The following is a 25,219-nucleotide window of genomic DNA, read 5'->3' on the forward strand; positions in this document are numbered from 1 at the left end:
TAAACTTGTCCATTTCTACCTCGTAAAAAGCGGCATTTTCTCCACCAGAGAGCACCTAATACTTTTACCTTTCGGAAAATTTTTTCTCAGTTTGTTTAAGAACCTCACCACAGTTTGAATCAACAACAGCACAACTCGCACCCTGCTTAGCAAAATTTCGCTTTTTGTACAACTAATTCGGACCCGGATCCATAAGAAAACTGTCTTTCCCTTTAATGATGTATTCTTTGACTCTTAAAAAGGCAATAGCAACAAAAAGAAAAACAAGAGCTCTTTTTAATTTCTTCTTAGCCGTGACGTAAGTTGCAATCAAAGAATACGTGGTATTTCCATGCAGATGACTTGCTTTAAGAGGCCTGGCCAAACGCTCGCACCATTTCAACGCAACATCTTGCAACATTTCTGCATGATGTTGCGACATGGGTTGAACGGGGTGGCCAAACGCACGCAATATTTCCATTATTTTCAACGCAACATGTCAATGTTCGTGTTCCCCAGGCCCCTGGCGCGCAAGAAGTGGACCTAACGCACATGCCTTAGCGCAACAATATTGCGTGAACGTGGCCAAACGAGTACAACATCATGCAACATCCAAAATGTTGCACGAAAAATTTGACCGTTTTCAAATTTGATCCAAAATGTTGCAACATATCGCAACAGGGTAGCCAAACGTATGCAACATGTTGTGCCCAACAATGTTGCAAGATGTTGTGTTGAAATGTTGCGAGCGTTTGGCCAGGCCTTTACATCTGAGGCTATCGTGAAAGTCGCCGGTAGGCAGTCACTATGAACACTAAGTTCTAGATTTGTAAGTACTGACTGCCGTTTACCTCAAGTATAGCTCCTTGGACCAATTCCTTTTGATTCACTAATTTCTCCTTTCCTAACCTATGATTCACTTGCCGGGGGTAATAGATATTTCAACACACTTCATTCTTTCGGTTGCTAAATATTAATTTTTTCACTCGAATAAAGGAAATTTACAAACGGAATATCTGAAGTGTAGCAGATCGGCAAAAATAAATATTATTAAATATTCCTATTCAAAGTAAATTAAAATCATGTTTCTAAAAGAAATTCTAAGTGTTAAAAATGATTGAAGTAAATAATAAAATTTAAACAATTTTCTAATTTAATTAATTCTTAACATAATTTAATTATTGCAACAAGGATCAAAATGATTTACGTATTCCAGGTTAGTTGCATATAGACTCTGTGTTGACGACCATTGACGAGTTGGTCTCTCTAAGTGCAACCGGGCTTTCCTTTGGCACCCTTTTCCTTTTGGGTTATAGAATTATCTTTTCATTTTTCTCTTCATCGCCTGAATATAATAAGGATTTAAAGTTACTTTTGTGGCATGAATCTCAAGCCATTGCGGTGACAAATTCCAACACGTACTCGGAGCCATTAACGCAGTGGGTGTCAGTGCCGAGAGGTCACTACGGCGTGTCAGCAATATCGACTTCCAACATAAAACGGCTGGAAGAAAGGAAAACAAATCCTGTTTCTTTTTCGCAACTGTTACAATTGTCGAACGATAATTGGCACTTTTAATCCAACGAAGATTAGCCTGCGAGCAGGCTCTCAGTGGCTCGAAGGCTGGAGCAGACACGCTTTACACAGAGTACTTTTTTATGACTGTCTCCTTATTTTAAGGACCCAATTAGAATATTCACATTAGACCACTAAGTCTGACTTAGTAATCTCTTAAGTCGACTTAGTGAAAATGACAGGTGTGAACCGCTAAGTCACAAAAGCGTGATTTCTGTCTTAGTGTCGGCAAACTCAAACGACCTAAGCAGTTCTTACACTGTAAGTCTGTTTCAAACATGACTTAAGGCTGACTTAAGAAACCTGATAGGAAAAAAAAAATTCAAAATCGTGGGTTTTATAAGATAGAGATTCCCGTGTCAGGAGCCAAAAGCAAGTTTCTTCTTACGAACAAAATTAACTGAAGATGCATCGCCTAGAGGAGGAAACGTTAGAACGCAATTTACGCTACCGACCTTTCACCTTATGCTTCGTAAGTTGCGTGGCTTGATCACTTTTTTATTGACCTACGTAAGTGTCACTCTCTTGGACAAAATCTTCCATCATTCTTTCTCGAAGGAACATAAGATTTTGTAAGGTTATTTGGCTGATCAACCTTTGTAAATTAAATAAACAGACAACAGTCGCAATTACAGCGATTTTATGGCTTCTCGGTCTCATTTTGATCTTTAAATTCTTCGCTAAAATGGATCGTGACTACCTCACCACATTTATGATGTTAGTTACCTTATCCGTTATTTTTATCGTTAATGATGACAGCTTTGCACGGAAAGAATTTGTCTTCTAGATATGTCTGAACGCTTAAGCGGACTTAGGGTGACTTGGCTTGACTTCTAAGACAGACTTAGTGCCTAGTGTGAACCCAATACTAATGTTTCTAGATCATTCTATGACAGGATAGGAAATGGATAAACAGGTTTTTATCTGTAAGCAGTTTATACTGACCAGTTTGTGCTCTTTTGTCGCTGATGAATCTGTAACGGAATTCTATTAAGATTTCGGTAGAAATTAAAGTTCAAGTTGCGTTTAAAGACTTGTGGTGCTCACAGACGTTCGTCAAGTTAAAGGCCCACCTTCAACCGACAGGCATTGCGTGTCTCGGAACAATTTTCATATTTGAAAATTCCACCCGAATCCGAGATTTATCCAATTAGATCGCTGCGATAAGAAATACAAATTTCCATAACAAAAACAAACGGTCGAAAGGTCTGTCGGTTGAAAGTGGGCCTTTAATTTTTGATCACGGGTATTGCCGGTGTCTCCAGTGACACACCATCATCAAAACTATTCAACAAATAAAGTCAAGAATCACAGATAAAAAAAGAAGATGAATATTCAAACAGTCTCACAATGGTTCAGGTCTGTGCGATGTTTCGTGCGGGAGATATTCGACTGGCTTTGTATGGAGACGCCATGTTTGCGTCCCTCTCAGGGGGCACAAATATGGCGGCCGGAAGCTGACAAAAGCATATGTCATCGAGTTTTGCTATAAAAAGCCAGAAGTTGTCTTCCGAGGGCTCATAAACAGCTATGTGAGTACTTATTCTCATACAAGGACTGTTCAGATTGCAAAATCTCAGTCACTTTTTTAACCTACGGGATAGCATTCTCGACCGCAATTTTAATATCGTGTCACGCAAAAGCTTAGAAATTCAACCTTGCTTTATCACAAGACGAAAAACCCTATCAAACTGAAAATTTGTGAAAAGACAAGTCTTCAGCTGTTCTAATAACTAACTAAACTAAAATCTCAAAAGGATTGATAATTCCTTGTTTTTTAGTTTTGATTACGTCACGCGAAAACCAAGAATAGCAGTACAAAAGCCCTTAATTAACGCGGAGACACGTTACACAAAACAATACAATACAATAACTTTGAAGAGGGAGACGTAATCTATCAAAGTAGAAGAATATTCCGCCCACATTATGATTTAAAGACTCTTGAGGGGAAGTCGATAAGCGCTATTAATACCGTAGTTCATTCGTTCAAACAAGAATTCAAAGCACCCCTTGAAAATCCCGGAGCCAAGGACAGGTAGGTTTTTAGTAAAGGGTAGGCTTATGGTTTATCGCACACTTTTTGTTGAGTCATCATGAAAAAAAATCCAAACAAATAATTCTTGGTCCGATTCTTGATCTAATCAGAGAAAGAGAAAGTGAATGAATCGCGTCTTCTGGCTCTGTGCCCACTTGTAAAAGAATAGAAAAAACATTCAGTTTTAAAACACTACTCTAAAGAATAAATGCTATACCGAGTAATTGCATTGTGACTAAACTTGATGGACAACAAATGCAAGGAAACGTTGTTATGTGCTTGTAATATTTCGTTATAAATCTATAATCACGTGAAAGTGAAAAACAAAGAAACGAAACTGTCAGGAGAATAGGCGGAGTTCTCTACTGGCTTTTAAGCCATTGTTCAGAAATGGTGTTAGACGCTTAATATGGTAAGCTTCTTTATGTAGTAATAGATTCCAGTTATCATCGCGATCTATTATGTTAGTGTTATCACGCACGGTTTGGGCGAAGAATTCTTTGTTGATTACAGTAGTAGATGAAATGTTCTCATTTGTAAAATATGCGGTAAGTTGTATAAATCTTGTATGTGTTTGATATTATCACAATCGCGGAGATGTTTAATATCAAACACACACAAGATTTATACAACTTACCGGATGTTTTTACAAATGAGAACATTTCATCTACTACTGTAATCAACAAAGAATTCTTCGCCCAAACCGTGCGTGATAACACTAACATAATAGATCGCGATGATAACTGGAATCTATTACTATACTAGTAATTTCAACGTGAAAGTGGGTGCTGGCTTCAGGTGCTGAACGGCATTACTATATAAAGAAGCTTACCATATTAAGCGTCTAACACCATTTCTGAACAATGGCTTAAAAGCCAGTAGAGAACTCCGCCTATTCTCCTGACAGTTTCGTTTCTTTGTTTTTCACTTTCACGTGATTATACTGTTGCACAATCTCGCAATATTTAAATTCTGCTACTTGTATCCCGCCTTAGTCCGAAGATGATATAGATTTATATCGAAATATTACAAGCACATAACATCGTTTCCTTGCATTTGTTGTCTATCAAGTTTAGTCACAATGCAATTACTCGGTATAGCATTTATTCTTTATTTACTAAAGCTATCAGCACGTAATGGAAACACTACTCTATTTGATTAAAAACTTGAACCTTCGTACCGACTTCATTACTATAGGCGACTTTCAGAACGAGCCAGAATACAATAGATGCGTTGTTATTATTATGCAAATAATAATAAGATAAGCTGTATTTTTTCTATTTTTTTTCCTTTTTTGTCTTCACTTTTAGTGGAACCTATACCACTTTCTCGTGATCTGTCAAAAGGGCAGGAATATTCCACCCTCAATTCAATTGCGCCTTTTGTTGCAATACAATACAATACAATATTCGGATCATTATACTTTGCTGAGTAACCGAGTACGACTTCCGCAATAAGACAATAAGACAGTAACTTCCGCAATAACGCTTACTTGCGTTCTGCGAGCAATAGATCCAAGAAACCTAACCTATATATTAACTGCGATCTAATAGTCTCTGCTGACGAAAGTACCTTCTCCATCTGTAAATTCCAATCAAATAAATGTAACTCCTCTTCTTTATCACAAAGTCTTAGAGACTCACCCTGACCTTTTGATATATATTCCTTCCTTTTCAATGAGATCGAGGAACTAAAACTTTAATTGTGCTTTTCATTAATTTGGTGAAAAAAAAAAAAATGTCGTCACCTGCTTGTCAAAGTTCGCAGTGCCCGTGTTAACACATTGCTCCAGTACTTAACCGTTTTCACCAATCTCGGTAATCAAGTCCATGAGAATAATTCGTGTTCGTATTGACGTTTAAATTCGAGCATGTTTGAATTCGTGTACGGATCACTGGTATTCGTGTACGAACATAAGATGTTTGAGATCGAGTACGGATTCCAACCATGTTTAATTCATGTAACTTGTATTCGTATACGGATTACAAACGACGTGTGTATTGGAGTACGGATCACTGGTATTCGTGTACGGATAGCAATGCGAGGTCTTATTGCGGAAGTCGTACTCGGTTACTCAGCAAAGTATAATGATCCCAATATTCTTTATTTTGAGAGGGTAATGCATGATTAACCCAGTAAAGAGTTTTCTAACACATGGCCCTTGTTCATTTACGCAAAATATACATTCAGTTACGTCAATAGTTCAAACTACACGGCAAATATACGTTCATTAGTCGGTGAATATTCACTGAGACGAAGTCGAGCTGAATATTCACCTATAATCACTGAGCCTGACGCGAATAATTGTTTTAGTATAAATACACAGGTGATTATTTCAAAAAAGAGAAAAAAAAAAAACATTTCAACGCGAAATCATCTTCACTTACAGTGGCAAAACGACTACTGGCAGCCGTTTTGTCCGTCGCGGTGATTATCGGCTGATAATCCGAGATAGCGAGCCAATGAGAGCGCGCGACTTTGTATAATCACCTGTGTATTTACACTAAATAGATTTAGCCAAGCCTAAAAGCGAAGCTTCTTAGTTATTTATTCTTACTGCCTGTAGGGTTAGTGAAAATAGAAGGTTTCGAATTGTCCGAGTTTTGATGTTTCCGGTTGCTGCTTAATTGAATCATTTTCTTTTGCTTTTTTCTGTAGAAAAAAAAATGATTGGCTAACTATTGAATTCCACGGTAACTTTTACGCTTAAAACCAATATCGCATGAATCACGTAGCGATGAGTGCGATATCGGTTTTTCGAGTGAAATTTACTTTGGAATTCACCAGTTTGCCAATATTTTTTTTCGTGAACCGCATGAGTTTTAAGAGAAAACAAGCACACCCTCAGCGAGCGAATGGAAAAGGAAAAAAGCTATCTCAGAGTCAACTGTCAATAGCCAGCAAATAGAAAGCATGCTAAAATTAGAAAGCATAAAAAAACTTTGTCAGTTCAAGGTCAAAAAAAGAGTTTTACTGATGTACTTTATTCCACTTTATCTCTGAAAACGAGATCATTCACATTTTGATGTATTTCAACGAAAAACGCCAGGTTGGCTTGGAACAAGAATCGGCAAAATACAGCAATGCAACCAAGAAAGGAAGAACTTCAAACAAGATCCGCTCCAACACTAAACTACCTTAAGGTGCTTTAAACAAACTTTTGAAAACACAGTCAAGCTAGAGGAATTCGCCCCTTATTTTACGAGAACTCATTGCCAGCGATTACGTGTTTATTAACATACGGGCAAAATTTTCTTGTCACCGTCGAAGCACATCGAAAACCAGTTGGGCAAACGGATTAGAAAAGCACTTGTTCGCTCGCATCTTAGAGCGAAAAACAAACAAACAAACAAACAAACAAACAAATCAACTTTTTCTTTATGTCCAAAAGAGTACAGATAAATGTTATTTAATTCCAGTTGAGAATAAAAATTCGAGTTTCATTCCTGTACAAAGGAAAAACCGATTAAGCCACTTTTTTAAAAAAAATTAAAGCATCCACTTTAAATAACGCATCCGTAAAAATAACAAACGGTTTCGTGCCCAAGGAAAGAATTTGCGGAGTAACTTCTTCCACCAAGTATGAGCTATTATATTACTGGTATTCTGTTTTGTCGTTGTCTTTCTCTTTCGCTCTCCTTTCGTTTCTGTTCTAGTCATAGGTACTCCAGGCATCATGCAACCTTATTAGAGCTTCTAAAGATTTGCCAAAAATTGCAATACAGAGAAAAAAAAGCAGCTCTAAACAAATTTAAAAAAACCACTCAGCTTTAAGTTTATATCCCTCCGATGTTTGACTTGACTTGAACTGCGTAGCCACCAATGTGGACCACATTTAATCGGTTTTTCCTTTGTTCAGGAATGAAACTCGAATTTTATTGTCAACTGGAATTAAATAACAATTATCTAAAGAAAAAGTTGATTTTTTTGTTTGTTTTGCATTGAAATGGGAGCGAACAAGTGCTTTTTTAATCCGTTTGCCCAACTGGCTTTCGTTGTTCCTCGACAGTGACAAGAAAATTTTGCCCTTATGTTATAAACACGTAAATTAGGGAGAAACTTCACCAGCTTGTATTTTCAGAAGTTTGTTTAAAGCACCTTAAGGTAGTTTAGTGTTGGAGCGGATCTTGTTTGAAGTTCGTCCTTTCTTGGTTGCATTGCCGTAATTTGCCGATGCTTGTTCCAAGCCAACCTGGAGTTTTGCGTTGAAATACATCAAAATGTAAATGATCTCGTTTTCAGAGATAAAGTGGAATAAAGTACATCAGTAAAACTCTTTTTTGACCTGGAACTGACAAAGCTTTTTTATGGTTGACAGTTGCCTTTGAAGTGGGTTCTTTCCTTTTCCATTCGCTCGCTGAGGGTGTAATTTTTTTCTCTTAAAACTCATGCGGTTCAAGAAAAAAAATCATTGCCAAACTGGTAAATTCCAAAGTATATTTCACTCGAAGAACCGATATCGCACTCATCGCTACGTGATTCATGCGATATCGGTTTTTAGCGTAACATTTACCGTGGAATTCACTAGTTAGCCAATGAATTTCTGGTTCCAGAAAACCGGAAACATCAAAACGCGGACAATTCGAAACCTTCTATTTTCACTAACCCTACAGGCAGTAGGAATAAATAACCGGGGAGCTCCGCTTTTAGGCTTGGATAAATCTATGTATTAACATGGATGTCCAATATCAAAGATGTATGCTTTAAGCGTGATACTGGTCACATTGACATACACGGAGGCGTGGACGTTCGTACGGACGTTCGAACGTACGTAAGTACGTACGGTCGATGATGTCATGGCTGTAAAACCAAAATTTCTCGCATCGATGGGTTACCATATTTTCTTAACTATGGTGCTCCCCGCGCGCGCGTCTTCGGCGCTCCGCTACTACATTCAATAGCATCAACACGGATGAACAGTTGCACCGTTGGACAATCAAAGATAATAAGTATACTTTCAATCTCGCGCAACGTTTAATCATTAACACCAATAGAAAATCAATTGCATAGTATGAAAATTAATGGTGTATTAGAAACATACAATAATGCAATTTGCTAGAGACGCACAATCAATTGCACCTTCATAAAATCGTTTTTGCGAAGTGGTCAATCATTAACTTAAACTGACAAACACGTGTGTAGTAATAACAATCAACTAAGGACTATGAAAAATCAATATTGTTATAATCATAATTTATTGATCACCGGAAATAAATTTCAGTTAATCGACAACTCTTGTTTAAGCTTTGCCCTGTGTCCAGTGATTTTCAAGTGCAACCTCATATGAGCTGAACTTATGATCTCTCCATTGTTTTTTTGGCCAATCGCATGGCGCTCTGTGATGTCCAATAGCTTGCATTACCATGTGCTTCATCACTATGGTCTTTTTCTCACGGCCAAGCACAATATGTCTTGAAGTTCCCTCCTATTCCCCCCTTTTAATATTGGACATAGGACGTGCGAAACCCTTATTAAGTGCCATGTTGTCAGGTATCAATCATTTTATCACTCATTTTGCATATATAACTTATCCATTAGTTCAAGGGATTATTGTATGCAAGTTACCAATAGTCACAATCGTTTTGTGCATCCTCGCATTGATGTCCCTTTCAGTTTAAAGTTTCAACTCGAGGCAATGATATGACATCTCTTTAGTTAATTCTTGCACTTAGTCTCTAAAGTCCTTAGTGTATTTTCAATAAAAGTTGGGAATGGGGATGAAGTGCTCCTCTCGTCACACTTTTGCCCCCATAGAGTCGACACTTTGTACTCCTAGGATGTACATATAGGCTAGTTTGGGCCCTTGGGAGGCCCACGATTGGTCACAGCCGACCCTGAGGGGAGACCCAACTCCCTCCGCTATATGGGTCTGTGCACCTTCCATATTTACCCAGGAATGGTCACAGTCGGCTCTGGGAGGAGTCCCAACTCCCTCCTCCACACCGGTGTGTGTACCGCCCTGAGCTGGTGGTAGGTTTTTCTTTAGCCTAAAAATCCAGGAGTACATGGGGCTAACCTTTTAAGTTCCAGTGGAGCGCTTCGTCTCCCACTTCCCCCTTTTGAGCCACACCAAGTTGTTGTTTTTGTTGATGTTAATTAAGTATAATAATTTTGGGTCGCCAAACATAGGAAGTCGATTAATTACAGTATACTGTAATGTAATGTTTTGCAATTATTCTTCAATTTGTTTTTTATTTAAACATCTTGGAATCTACGTTTGCATAAATATGTACCATTGTCCACATTTAGCAGCCGTGATAGTGCCACTGTTTCTCTGCAGGGCCTGAAGTAGCAACTGAGTGCTGAAATTGCCTATCCCGATCCCTTGTCGTCTTGCCTCTGCTCTGTTGTTCATCTGTTCTTGCTGCGCTGAACGACTTATGTTCGCTTTTATGGCTGCTTCTAGGGCACTTATTGCTTACTTCACGATGTTAAGAAACTGTATGTTATATGGGTGTATAGTGGTAGCTTTTTATGCTCAGAATTAGGACCAGGAATGGCAGGACTGTTGTTGGGTTGGTGCACCGTCATAAATGAAAATTATTTCATATTTGTGAAAGGGAAATCGTTGTGTTATTGTAATAGGAAATCGTGGCTACTAACTGTGACACCGCAGCTGGCGGCTCTTCATGTATCTCGAAGCACTGAGAGCCTGCTAAGCTTCATTTTAACGCTTCTTTTATCTGTTATATACTGAGCATGCTATCCCTCTGTGCCCACAGTTTCTATGCCCAGTGTTCCTCTTTTCCTATTGTTCCTCTGTCCCTCTGTTTCCACTGTTCCTCTGTGCCTACTGTCCCTCTGTTCCTCTCTGCCCACTGTTTCGCTGTGCCTACTGTTCCTCTGTTCCCACTGTTCCTCTGTTCCACTATTTCTCTATTTCCACTGTTCCTCCCTGCCCTCCGTGTTTACTGTTCCTCAATGCCCTCTTTTCCTCTTTTTTCGTCTACTATTTCCTCAGCCCTCTATTCCTCGCTGCTTTCATGTAATGATTCACGATTTTTCAGTTCCCGGTATATGTGTAATGATTAACGATTTCGGAGCCCGGTATATGAGAGACAACCCTATATTCCTCGCGAATCAAGAGGTGGAGGCGTTGTCTTACTTCACAAGTAGTCTTATAATCTTGCTATGCAATCACTAATCAACACTTCTCACAAGTCTTGAGAGTTTACGGATATGTTTATGAACCATTCGTCAACCAATTTAAGAGAACCTTTTAACTGCATGTAAACGAGCTTCAAAATGGCTGTCACGTTTTCAGTCGCTGAAGATTTTTTACTCGTTCTTTTGCTTTTAATGACCTCGTTGCGTGCTTTCTCGACTGGCTTTCAGTCTAAAGGCCTAACCCAGTCTTCCGTCAAGTCTCCTCACCGTTTTGCGTGACTGCTGTGCCGTGGATTTCACGTCGCTCCCGTTATCGCCTCGTTTCTTCATTTTCTACTGCGAGTTGTCTTCGTCTTCCGCTGTGTATCTGGCTAAAGCGTGGTCCTGTTTGTGTCTACTTGCCGTCCCTTGACTTAGCTGTTTGTATGGATGTTGAGAGAAATCCTGGACCAGTGTATTCTTCGAGTCAAGTTTCTCCAGTCGTGGATGTTAATGTTAATTCTTATTTCCATGCTTTTTCGTCGTCCACTTGGTCTTCGTTGCTTTATGATTATTCATCAACCTTTGCTTATACATATATATACAAGACATGATTTCTTTTCTCTTCGCTTCTCTGGTTGTTGTCGTCCGTCTAATTGTATGTTGTGTCGCTTGAAGAACATTTCTGTTTTGAAATTTCATGGAAAACGCCCCGGCATAGCTTAGGCCGAGGCTTCCTACAAACGTGATCTCTGTTATTGCATTATCTACTGTGCAACAATGATGTTGCCATTCGTGACTTATGTCCCACTGGTTATGTGCTCCTACAGTGTTCCTCGCGAATCAAGAGGTGGAGGCGTTGCCTTACTTCGCAATCACTAATCAACACTTCTTACAAGTCTTTCGAGTTCGCGGGTATGTTTATGAACCATTATTCAACCAATTTAAATCTTGTCATTATCTACAGAAGCAGTCCGCCTCCATCACTATGGCTAATCATTAAACTTGTACATTGTTTCTGGATGAGTTTTCTAATCTACTCGAGTGTTTAATTTTGTCTTTTCTTCGTTATTGCGGGCGACTTCAATTTTCATACGGATGACGTCGATGCTACCGCTACTCAATTTCTGCATTGGACTCCTTTGGCCTTGCCCATCACATCCACGATCTTTCTCACAGAAATGGCTATACGCTGGATCTTATCTTCACAAGATCTCAAGATAATATTGCAAACGATTTTTCTGTTACTGATCCAGTTATATCTGATCCTTTTGCTGTCTGTTGTCAGCTTAACATTTGCCAAACAACGCTTTGGGAGAAGAAAACTCGCTACTCACAAACTCAAATCCGTGGATATGTCATCTTTACACAATGGCATTATTAATTCGACGTTACTCGATTGATACAATGTGCACCATGACTTAACATTTCTTACAGATCTTTATACGAATGATCTACTGTACATTCGTCCCGCAGCACCTTGGTATAATAATTAGATCGCTATTGCCAAGTCAAAACGGCGAAGATAAGAAGGACGTTGGCGTTGCTCCAGGCTATCTGTCGACAGAGATCGCTACGATATTTCTTGTTGAACTAAAGCTCCAATTCTGCCTGTTTTCATTCTTTTTACAGCGGTAAGCTTGTCATATTAAGACGAGATATTACGTCGTGTATTTGTAAGAAAATGTGCCAGGGTGGTTTTGGTGGATGGAATCTAATGCTAACCAAAACGAAGGGCCCTTCGTTTTCTCGTACGAAGGCCCCGCTGGCTACGAGAAACGATGGGATCTGGGAACGAAATCACAACCCCATAGAATACAAGTCAGAGATAATTCAAATTAATAAATAATAATTTTTTTTTTGCTCTACAGACACACACTCGTAAGCACAGATATAATGCTTTCCCCAAACTGGTCTAAACATTTATTGGGCAAAAACTTAATTAATGTTGCCACTCTAGCCCATAACAGATCAATTTCATGCTAAATATGTTTATACACTGATATTTGGAAGATAAGCACTGTCACACCAATCAGAAGTTTGCGAAAAGCACTGTTTTCTTAAGTATTATACTTTTATATACTTACTTTCATACTTTATTTACAAACAATTCATAATTATACAAACAAGACCATGGTGGCCTGCAGTTAGTATTGCTATTCTAGGCGGGTCACTGCAGCACTATTACTAGCTCTCACAACAAAGTAGACTAAAACACACTTAGAAATTGACAAGAATTGCGCAAACAAGAATGGCACAAACAAACGTCTCTTACACAAGAGAAAAAGTGTTCTAAAAAGGATCTGAGATATTATAGGTAACTGTTCAAGAAAAGCTATATACTTTGAAAGATCAATGTAGTGCATATCAACATTCATCTCCTCAATTTTTTTAGGAAACATCAGAAGCAATTCATTCAATTTACGTTTAAAGGGTGTTTTCCTAAGTTAGCGAAGTTCAGAGGGCATACATATATGTTATTCACCGGCTGTGAGGTCCGTATGGGGAAAAACGGACCGACCTAAGCAGATGAATAACGTATTTATTTTTTCTTCTTTTTTTTTTCTGAAAATGAAGATGACAAAATGGTTGGCAAAAAGTCTTGCTACGCGCTCTACGTCGCCTTGTCATAGTTTAAAATAATTAACTTAAACTGAAAAAAGCGCTCCGTTTGCAAAGCTCCAAGAAAAAAAGGTAGATTAACGATAAAACAGAACTTCAAATATTTCTTGCCGCAATAAATATAAGAAAAAACCAAAAAGTTATGTTTCATAGAAAGCACAGAGACAGAGAAATGAGCTAAAGAAACTTGAAACAATGTTTGAAAAATTCGTACAAACAGGCGAATAATGTTCTACGTATTAAAATGCTTTGTCTTATCGAAAATGAAACGAAAGTTCTTAAAACAGGAGGAAAAAAATCTCAGTCTCTGCCTTCAAATCTTATCTTTTCAAGTATTTATCTTAGTTTGTTCTCCGTCAAGTCCCTCACAAATCAGTGCAGAAACGTTAACTATATACAAGAAAAACTTGTTGACATTAGTTCATGCAAACTCCATAACATATTTTAGGATGTTGCGGGAAATCTTTAGTTATTAGCAAGTACGTGTAATATATTGGTAAGTAAATTGCTCTAAGAGCTGAGTGGATGAAGTTAGTATAGCTGAAACTTTTCATGAGTACTAGCTGTTGTGTATCATTTTTGCATAATGCATGGAAAACCGCTTGTCAAAAAAAAAAAATTCCAAACCCTTTCCCAAAAAAACGTTGAAATGGTGAATCTCAAAAATCCGGATTTAGATTTGATCCGAAGTATCCTCCTCGAGTGTGGATACTTTGGATTCATGATCCGTTTTTGGATTTCGCCAAAAAAACGCAAAATCCGTTTTTGGATTCAAGAATCCGTTTTCGGATTTTCCCCAAAAAACCCACCCAATGAAGCACAAAATAGACAACAAGCTTTCTTTCAAATGATTCGTTACTGTCACATTTCTGACAATGCAAGACTGTGCAGAGTTGAGTAAACACTGTGATGCACTCAAGGCGTTCGATTCCTTTTAAACCCATACAGAATTTGCCATTTGGTCTCAGTGTTGTACATAACACTACAGTTAGCTAAATAACATTACAAACATAGCCCACTTTGTGATATCCGACGGCGAAAGATGCAATTGTTGTCCAAGACCATTACTCGTCGCTTGGAAGGTTCCAGATATTTATTTTTCACCGCTTGTCGATCTTTTTTTATTCAAATGACTTTCTATTATTGACCTCCATAGGGGTATGCTTTGTTTAAAGATCCACTAAAACGCCATTCGCGTTACAACGACTTTCGACGCCATTGTACCGTAATTAAATATCCTACTGCGTCCACCGTATAAAATCTACTCTTTTCTACTACCTCCTGAAACCGACCAAACATACACCCAGAAGACTCTACACACAAAGACACTACCTAGCAGGGGAGGGGTAGGAAAGACTTTAGATTTTTTCGTTAGTTCAGCTAAGGCTAAAGATATGACATGGCGTGCCGACTTGAGAAGACTGTAACCACAAACGATCAAGCAAACCGATGAAGTTATAGCTGGAGTAATTTACTGACCAAAACAAAGCCGTAAAACTAAAGAAATAAAGGAAAACAATGCAAACAAAAAAGACTAATTAGGGTGACGATCGGTGTCGTAAATAAACTCGGATATAAAGCAAATACGAATCACATAAATGCAGCAAAAAACTGAAAACAAATGGAATCTAACATTGTCCAGCCTTGGGATCGAATAGATTCTAGAAAAAATACGCTAAACGAGCGCACGAAACGATCTTAATTTCTTAGTACTGCGAATCACTCGTCGACCACGCTACGGCAAAACTACATGGTCACGTGACCAAAAAGGGCGCCAAAACAAAGGCGGAGGCCTGGACAGGCAACAAAAAACTGGCTACAGTTACAAAGACGAACTGGAGAAGAGTATAGCCCATATCTTTACTTGATGCAGTACTCAAAATTTCCATGTCAATTTCAGAAGAAGTGACAGCATCAAAGTAAAAAGAATTGGGGTAGTTTGAATTCCCAAGATAGTCTTTAAAGTCCCTGGTGGGTGGTGGTATGCTATTTGCAAGCTTCGGTCCGACGGACGCGAAGTGATGGCTTAAGGTATTTTCTATTTCTGATTTGTTTTGAGTTATTCTCTAATTGTTAGGACTTTGAAGAGTTGTTACAGTCCTTGTCTGTCTCTTCTTGTTAAAAGTATTAAAGTATAATACCTCCCACGTCTAAACCTTTTTTTGTTGCTCTGGAGATAAAACACCAATTTCAGCAGTTCTAACTTTTACAAACTTTCCTTAGTAGTGCAGTTGAAATTGTATCGACTAGCACTGTGCCACATTCAGGCGAAAATGTTTCAGGCTTAAATCTATGATGTGAGTAATAGCCTTCTATAATGTGCAGACCTAACAGTAAATACTGGCTCTCTGTGGAAACAAAAACGTCACCTTAGCAATGCAAATAGACTGTTCAAGTCCAACTTCTGTTGTCTCGGATGAACAGCTTCATATGTCAGAGTTCCTGATCTTCACACAATACCTACAAACAGCATGACATTCAGTAAATTATTCGAAATGATGATTGATATGTTCATTATAAAAAAAAGCAACAGTTGACAGGATACATCTATTAGTTTTTCCAGTTCTACCAACCTATTTTTTCTACTTTGTGTATTTGCCCAGGCATAACACCAATCTTACACTGTCCTGGCTGGGAAGCTTTGGGTAATATTATTATTTTTTCATAATACAAATTAGCAAAATTTAGGATTTCGGCCAGCTGAGATTAGTCAGAAAAAAATATTTAATATTCTCATAATTTGTTCAAATGATCGTCTTAGACGAGCAGTGTGTACTGTACATGTGTTGTCTTAAGGAACAAGCAATCCGAAAGGTGAAAGCAAAACCCATAAAATAGTCATAATTTCAAGCAAGATGGTGAGTTGCTGATTGTCGATCGGTACTCACTGGAAATGGAAGAAGCTGGTGTTGCTGTTGACTGCTGTTATAACTTAATATCTGCACAGTTAAATGTATTAACCAATAGCAAAGAGGTAAGAATATCGTCTGATTGTGATGTTAATTCTCTCTTTGTTTCTATAAATCAGATTTTGAGTGATGGTACAACAAACAAAGCCCCTTCTTGGGCTTATTTGCATCGTTGCATTTGTCACAACGAAAGGTGAGCGACTTCAACCCTTACCGACTGTGATAGAAACTTTCTTGACTTGAAAGAGTGACACGTCTTTATAGAGTTAAGGTTGTAGATGCAAAATGTTGGTTGTCCCGTAGGTTCGCTTAGCTTTTCAACAGCCTGCAGGCTAACTCAATTTTTTCAGTTTCGAGGCCTCTAAATTAATTGCAGTCTTAGAGGCTTAGTCTAGGACTGGGACGAACCCCCTAAACTGATATGAAAACCGTTTAATTAATTACACACGCGCGGTTTCTGAAAAAAAATGGAAAAGCCTAATCCTTGTTTGAAATAGCACAAAACCGTGAATGATAGATAAGAAGCCTCTTCAACAAAGTTTCTTTTTTTCTATTTTCAGCTCAAACGAACTCTTCATCTGGTCACACAACTATTTTTAATTTTATATCATGTAAGTATTAATAATAATTCGTGACTTTCTGTACACAAAGCAACCTGCGAGGACATGCATGTATTCACTTTGCAGGTATTAATGTTGCCGGTAAAATCCGTTCTCAAGTGGAATCCGTTTTAACCAACTGTAGGTTAAATTGGTGTTCCTCATTTTACCTAGATCGGAAACGCACTTAGATGGATTGAAGAAACATTTTGGAGAGCAAATTAAGCCTATAGAAAAAGTAGGGTCAGGTTAGGATTAGTTTTGGATATTATACATAGATATCAATTGACTTATTACAGAAAAATAAATAATGAAAAGAACTGTGTTGGGTTGAGCATATTCCGTGTTGTAGTGTAGTGGTTGAAGACACAGGATTATAAATCTGGAAGGTTCCAGTTCGAGTACCGGCATTGCACTGTACAGTTCTTTGTTCCCTAACTCTGTTGTAATGTCTGAATGGACAAGTGTATGAATACAAAAACCGATAAGATGATATGGAACGTTTGATAAGAAGATGTGTTGAGACGCGTAGGACAGAGCTTGAGGGGAAGTATAGGTGTTTTCAATCCTTAAACTAGGTAGAGTGCATATTCAACCTAAGTAAAATGCGGATCACGAATTTAAATTAACGGATTTGACCGACAACATAAACACTGCTTGATTAAACTCGGCCCCGGAGCAGGGGCCAGAGACCAAGCGTCTTCTGGAGGTTTAGGGTTTTCCCAATGACTGCAGATGCCTGCATTCCCCTGAGGCTGAGAACGTTTAAAAGCAGAATTTGTGTCCTTTGCAATTTCATACATGTCAGATATTACCGCGCTGTTACGGACCGTAAATTAAACTATTTTCGATCCGTATGGACCGTAAACTTATGCGGACCGTGAACTGAGAAGTTAACGGTCGGTTAACTGCATATCATTAACTGAGAAATAACAGTGCTGGGCCGGGTGTTGTCCAAAACAGCCGCACTGTAACGGACCGTTAACTCCCGCATACTGTCTATTCATTTCGTTTGCAACATAAGGCTGCAGGTGGCCTGGGCTCCATTGTTTCAGCTTTTCTTTCTGGTGCAACGGTACAATGAAAAAGCTGTTTGCTGATGGCTGGTAAAAGATTTTCACTGCTAGTTTTGTTTATTAAATGTGATAAACTTCCTTTTGTAATAAGAAAGTACGAGAGTAATTATAAGAAAGTAACCATAAATAAGCTTGATTGCGATCCTTGACTAAATACTTAAAATTGTAAATACTTCTAATAGTTCGAGGGCAGTAATTGAAGTTACTGGGAAAAAAACTAACAGACGGATCTTACAGCATGAAAGATGAAAACGAATTTAGTAACGTATCTTTTATAACTCCAAATAATGGCATAGAGCAAACAAAACAATTATATTACGGTGGAACGTACAATAGAATACCGCCTTCTAAATAAAGCATCGGGTACTATCGGAGAGGTGTAGTAAAATAACTGATTGACTGACTTGCAGGCTGGCCATGGATAAATGAATGACCTATCTGCTAAGGCTGAACTGATTGGCTAGCTGCCCGATTAACTGGCTAGCTTCCACTTGATTGATTATCAGAGCAAGCGGTCGGCTATTGTCTGCTAGCATACTAAGTGGATTAGTGTCTGAGCCATTGACCAACTGGCTTTTCGGCTTATTACATGGAGAACAAATTCTCTGACTCATTGATCCTCTGAATGATTATTTGACCGGCTGCCGTGAATTACTGGCCCGAGCAATGGCGAGTGCACTAAATGGTCAAGTTGTCCTCTAAAAGGATTGACTGAGTAATCTGACCCGGGAAGAAATATGGGTTTCAAGCTGTTGCTTCGTATGAAATATCCAAGAATCATATATATGACAGCCATTGCTGTTTTTCAAAAACGCTCTAAATTCCAACTTAGACTGCTACTGAAGTGACCAGTGAACACTACAATGACTCCCTTCGTGCTTGTTCTCGTTTGCTACTTTAGCTTCTCACTGCACTGACATCAATGGAAACATTCGTCAGAATTTTGAGACTTGGTTGAACGGCTCCTGTGTGGAATGCGCATGCGTATATGGCAGTATAAACTGTACGAAATATTTTGTTGAAATAACGCATGGATTGTACAAAGTATCGGCGTCTCCCACGTGTGAACTCTGTGGTATTCAAACACCGACAGGACCGTTCTTAAGCGCCTGCAAAGGTGAGTAGAAATTTGAAATGGTATCTTTACAAGGCGCGTAGTGTTTACAGTAATTTATTCGAATTTTCTTCGTACGTACCGATCAAAATCGGCAGAACGTTTGGAGATCTCTAGTTGGCATTCGCGAAACAATCGAAATTGTTAACCTGGTCTGTTCTCTCTTTTCTTCCTTTATTCTTAAATCCTTCTTTTTCTTTTTCTCCTTTTCATTCTTTTTCATTATCGCAAGCGCATCTTTGCTTGGTACAGTGGACAGACCAGTCATAACTGCGGGCGGGTCAATATGAAAACAGCCTTTATACCTCTCCGTAAAGGCCTGTTTAAACGGTTTCAACATTTGCTTCAACATGCATTCAACACTTTGTTGAACCAAATGCTGAGTGCGTTTGAACAGGTCGTCCAACATTGTTGAAAGCGTAAAAAATGTTGAAAGCGTGTTGAATCAAGTTGAAATTGGTTTAAACTTTCATTCAACATCGATTCAACTTTTCTTTTTTTCTCGAAAATGTTGAATGGTGTTGAAGCCGTTTGAACAGTCTGTTCAACAATTGTAGAACACACGCATGCTCACATCAGGCCGCAAACGTCAATATGGCGTAGTTTATCTGGATGAGAGATCGTGGTTTCTAGTTCTTAGTTCCTCGCAATCAAATTTCGCGAAAGTGTTGGTTTTTTTGTTGGCGCAATGTTGGAATCGTTTGAACGGCCTCCGCACAACTTTGTTTTTGCGTCCAACATTTGTCCAACATCCTTTCAACTTTGGTTGAACAAATGTTGGTCAAATGTTGAAACCGTTTAAACAGGCCTTAAATCTAGGCTCGATTTCTGCCACTCGCTCCCGGCTCTTCGTGGGAGGAGCGCGGGCTCCTCTCTCGAAACGGCGGCTGGTAATCAATACTGTAAATCAAAACAGTGCACTGATATTTACATGTACATTGAGAAATCATTTATTTCAAAGAGCCTCATCATTTTTGTTTCATTTTAGCATTCCTTGATAACAGAGCAAAGCTGACCAAATGTGAGTCACAGGGCTTTCATATCCGGGACTCTCACCTCTGTAATGGAATAGAAGAATGCCCGGATGGGTCTGATGAAACAAATTGTGCAAATGGTAGGTGGCTCCAAGGGAACAGCCTTTTAATTATGTTATATTTCATTTATTGGGAAGAGGTGCCTTCTAAATGGTCTCAAAACTGCATGTTTGTATGAACGTCTTCAGCCCCTCAACTAGATTAAGTTGCAAAGAAAGAAACCTTAAGTAGGTTTTTCTTGGCGTAACAGAAAGAATGTGACATTATAAGTAGTGGACCCGGGGGAGGACCGCGTCCACTACCCCCTTCCCTCTTCTTTATAAGTCCTCTGGGCAGAGACGTTATTCGATCAGTTGCTAGTCACTTTTTTTATCAGTTGTGAATTTTAAAATCGAGCAGCTCAGGATCACTTATTCTATCAGTTGCGAGTTATTTTTAACAGTTGTTCTTATGACATGAAGTAATTAGAGCCCGGAGACCACTGATTTGCTAATTGGCGGAAAGGGTGTAAGTAAGTGGACATTTTAAACCTTTGCTCTTGCGAGTAAATCCTTCAGGGATTCCCTCTGTTGAAAGAGATTATAGGTTTCTCTATGTTATTCTTTCTTAGTGAGGGTTGGTTTTCGATATGATGCCATTTGCTCATTAATATCTTCTTTAGGTTAGGTTTGCTGGGTTGTATTGCGTGAGGAAAGGAAATATGTTCTCTCTCCCACTGAATTTTATTTCTGCGAGGACGTTATTGATAAGGTTATCTGGATAGCCTCGCTCGCACAGACGCTATCTGAAATTCTCTATGTTGCGCTTAAAAGCGTCTCGAGGGGAGTTAGTTCTGAGGAGTCTCAGCGCGTCGCCTTTTATAAAGCTGTCCTGACGCTTGGAGCGTGGCAGAAAGTGAAACGTATATAATGGACATTCTCTGTAGGTTTGAACTGAGTCTGAATGTCCAAGATATGATCATTATGAAATCTCTCGCTTTTAAAGATTGTGGAGTCTAGGGACGTTATTTCCTTATAGTTTTCTGATCTTTTAGCAGTGAATCTTATTATTGGGTGGTGTTAGCTTCTGAAAAAAAAAGCTCGATCTCTTCTTCCTTTTAAACCCAGAGGAGAAATACATAATCCATGTGTCTCTTCCACTGAAAGGGTTTTATTTTATATTACTCGGGCATATACTGAATTTTCTTCTCGACCACAGACATGAAGATATTTGATATTTGCAACAGCTACTGTCATCTTCGTGCCAATTGCGGATCCCTCATTGCGCGAATCCCATAGGTTCGGAGATAATTACTCCCATTAATTTAAAGTTGAAGGAACTCTCCTCAAGTATTCAACATTTCCTTTAGCGAGTTCGTTGGTATAGGAGTGTTCCTTTTATAGAAAGCTTGCCGTGCTTTGCACAAGGTTGCTATTCCTTCCTTCTTAGTGTACAGGCCTGATTATATCCATTGAAACTAGTGCTGTGTGTCTGTTGAGCCCGGGTCAAAGCTTCAAAAGAAGAATCACTCACTTCTACCACCGACAAGCATACACGTATCGGTTGTGAATTCAATTGCTGCAAAAGTGTGAGGCCAAAACATCACGTACAAATTACTGCAGGAAGAATCAACACCAAGAAACTTAAAATATATTATCAAGACGAATTATTTTCTTGGAAGATAAAATATCGCACAGCAGTATGAAGGTCCAAATCTAAAGTTTCATAGAACAACACCTTCAATATAATACTGCAAAAACCATTGTTAAATGAAATCTAAAAGAGGCGTTCACTCAAAGAGGTACTGGAGAGAGCAAAATTATGACAAAGGCAAAAGAAACCAGACCACGTAAAAGGGAGTTGTGTAGGCCTGTCATCCCCAATAAAAACACTTGACTTACAGCTGATCGAATGAGTGAATCGCAACTGATCAATTCCGAGGCTCACAACACATCAAGATGACTGACTTTGATGACTGCAGCCTGTTTCGTAAAAAATTTGGCCAACTTGCGAGAATTTTTTGGGCAAATAGTTCACCTCACCCCGTGGCAAAAAAAATTCCCCTTACGGTTATGCTTGCAACTGTTTGAAAATGAGAGTCACAGCTGTTCGAAAAAAAGGCACTTACTGATCGATTTCGAGACTCACAACTGATCAAAAACTGACTCGCAGCTGATCGAATAAGTGACTCGCAACTGGTCGATTTTGAGACAAGTGGTTAAACAAAAAGGACTTACAAATGATCGATTTCGAGACTTGAAACTGATCGAATAAGTGAATTGAAACTGATAAAAGGGACTCGCAAGTGATCAAGCAGGGTCTAACACAACTGATTAAATAAGTGACGCGCAGCTGATCAAGCAACGCTATTAACCCAGTTAGAAAGGACGCATACATGAAGGGATGATGTGATTAACAGATTCGTGTGACAATCGGTAGGTGTAATTAATTTTGAAACAAACGGCGCACCACCACAGAGACTTGAAGAAGTCGTTTTTCAGTCAACGACTTTAAAAGACAAATACCCCCAGTATGCGTTTTTCTTGTAAAGAAGAGTTCCCTGTTGATTAAAGGGTTTCGTTTCTTAATTAAATTTTACTTAGTTACATGCAAAGACGAAGAAAATGGGGTATTGGTCATAAAGAGCACAAAAGGATGGAAAGTGTCCAAGTGTCTCAGTTGTCACTGCATTGGGGGCCTGGTAACGTGCAAACGAACTTTGACAGTCAATTTCCCTGCATACTCTTACGGTATCTATGAACATAAGGAGATTTGCCAGCAGCCATCTTGCAAGGTCCTCGAGTTTATAAGAAACAATAGGAAACGTTGTGAAGGTAAGAATTCGTAAACTACAGCGCGTGATTTTTCACAGATTTGTAAAGCACAAAATGAGACAACTTGGTGAACTCTTCGTAGCAGATCCATGACGAAATTTTCAAATCTCCAAGATTGTTAACGCCAGCGTTTATAATCACAAGAACAATAAACTTTAATAATTATCAAATCAGTCAAAGCTGAGGCACTAATTGAGGACACTAAACGCAGAAATCTAATTAATTTAACTCAAATCGAATTAAACATTGATTTTAGAGAAGCGGGGAAAACCGGTGCACCTTTAGGAGCAGAGTAGAGAGTCTGGGAATCTAAACCAGTCGACCCCTTGGTGAGAGGCGAGTGGTCTCACCACTGCGCCATCACTGCTCCCTATTCGTTGTTTGATGTAACTATGAACTACCCATCAACTTCTGTAAGGACTATTATTCATTAAACTGCGATAAAGAAGACTACATGCATCGATCCAAATAATATGAGGTAACCACCAAATGTGATTCATCGAATGACCTGTTGTCAGTATAGAACAGCGCGAGTAAACTCTATGGTTATTTCACCTTCAGGTGCTGAATTGATAAAAGATCGAGGGATCATATTTGAAGGACAGACTTGGAAATATCAAGGATGCGATTTTTACTTTCCGGGGACTCGTTTACCTCACAGTTGCCCAGTAATGACAAGACCCGTATGTAATGTCTACAACGGTTATATCTGCTGCGCTTCTCATTGCCCAGGTATGCTGTTCATTAAGCCTGCTTTTCAAGTAAGACACAAGCGCTGGGAAATCAAACACAAAGATGTTTACACTTACGATAAGCATACGCATTACTTGACCAGCGCAAGCGCACGATCACAAAGTGTTGGCGCGCTTGAATGGCTTGCACGACACCCATTTGGTGTGAAATTCGATATCATCGTGGCTTCGTGGCATCTCGGAAAAAGGAACAACAACAACAACAACAACATTTATTTATACGCTACTATTTGCTATTTACAATTTGTCCACCCAAGTGTAACAGAGCTAATCGAGTCGGGTGAATCATTGATACATTAATGCATTGACATTGTCTGAAAATATAAGCAAGTTAATTATTAAACTAAGATTAATATTTAAGGACAATGTCATTTGCCGAAAAGCTTTGCTTACGTAGAGAGTTAACATTGTCCTTATCTCCCCTCTCTTCAAGGGAGATATAAATCTTTAAAACAGTACTAGAATAGAAAGAAGATTATATTGGAGGATACACGGAGCGCTCGCTGAAGCGTCCGTATGGCATCACTACAACAAAGAATGAAGAAAATTGCTTCCTTCTCTTGGTATTTTTTTCAATGGGAAGAACAAGAAGCAGAACTGAGAAAACCATGATAAATAAAACAGAAAGGAGAGAGAGCTCGAGTTAGGAAGATTTTCCGATGCCGGAAAGGGCAAGGGGACTTTCATGACCATGTAAAATAAAGCAGAACGCAACTGAAAGAAAAGTGCCTTCACAGGAAGCACGAATTTTCTTTTAAAATTTTATGTAATAGATTTGCAAACTAAGGCATCAATTACACAAATTCAGTAGAACATGAAATATCCTACGAGGCTTGTCACTCCAGGCCTCTTCCTTACAGACTTCGATGGCTTCGTACTCGGGCCATGAATTGAATTAGCAAAAACATGCAGCTGTAACTTACAATGCGGCTGAGTAAGACTTTTTGGTCCTCTGCTTATTAGGAATAAGGCTGGGGCGATAGGGGGGGGGGGGGAGGGCAGGGCAGTTATTTTGAATAAACGAGAACGTGAGGTGTTATCTTTTTTGCAGCTCTTCAAGATATCACAGATCAAATGAGAGGAAACGTTACTCTCTGTTCCAATGGCCGTCAAGTGGAATCATTTAGCAGAAACTGCAAGGATGCTAGCAATTGTTCTCAAAACTTAAGAATCCAAAATTGTGTCTCAGGTCAGAAATTGTCACTATTTTAGGAAAGTCAGTTTTTGTCTAAGATATGCACAGTCTTGAAATTGAAAGGAAATCTCAAATCGAGCTATCATCAAGCTCTTTACTGAAATAGCGATTACTATGCGAGTTCCTCTCCATTCCAGGCTTCAAACAAACCGGATAGCCCAGCTATACGTGGAGCCCTGGAGCAGAGCGCTAAACCTCGAAAGGATGATAAAACATATCGAAATATTAATTATGGCACATATCTAAAATAAATCATTTGCTTCATTTTTGTCCATATTAGGGCTGATTTACAAGGTGCAATTTTGGCGCATGCGACAAGCTTACGACAGGCCTACGTCATTGACGTACGACTGTAGCAGCGTTTTAAATTATGTTTTAAGATGCTACAACATTTTTTTCTGACGTTCATGACAATCGTAAACGAGTTTTA

General features: G+C 38.9%; 1 protein-coding gene across 5 annotated transcripts in view; it reads left to right on the forward strand.

Moving 5' to 3' along the window:
• Positions 1-3,029: 3,029 nt before the first annotated feature.
• Positions 3,030-25,219, forward strand: part of LOC138006624 (uncharacterized) — a 75,214-nt gene continuing 53,024 nt past the window's right edge. For 2 of the 5 annotated variants that reach the window (XM_068853066.1, XM_068853069.1), the window contains exons 1-8: positions 3,501-3,589; positions 16,326-16,399; positions 16,767-16,817; positions 18,783-18,998; positions 19,984-20,109; positions 22,612-22,842; positions 23,404-23,574; positions 24,646-24,783. In XM_068853066.1, coding sequence (XP_068709167.1) covers positions 16,336-16,399; positions 16,767-16,817; positions 18,783-18,998; positions 19,984-20,109; positions 22,612-22,842; positions 23,404-23,574; positions 24,646-24,783 — 997 coding nt within the window. In that variant the 5' untranslated portion in view covers positions 3,501-3,589; positions 16,326-16,335. Of the gene's footprint in view, positions 3,087-3,500; positions 3,590-15,900; positions 15,943-16,325; positions 16,400-16,766; positions 16,818-18,782; positions 18,999-19,983; positions 20,110-22,611; positions 22,843-23,403; positions 23,575-24,645; positions 24,784-25,219 lie in introns of those variants that run through there. The other 3 variants (XM_068853067.1, XM_068853068.1, XM_068853070.1) reach the window with 3 other exon arrangements.

This window comes from Montipora foliosa, chromosome 6 (assembly GCF_036669935.1).
Source record: "Montipora foliosa isolate CH-2021 chromosome 6, ASM3666993v2, whole genome shotgun sequence".
Taxonomy (NCBI): domain Eukaryota; kingdom Metazoa; phylum Cnidaria; class Anthozoa; order Scleractinia; family Acroporidae; genus Montipora; species Montipora foliosa.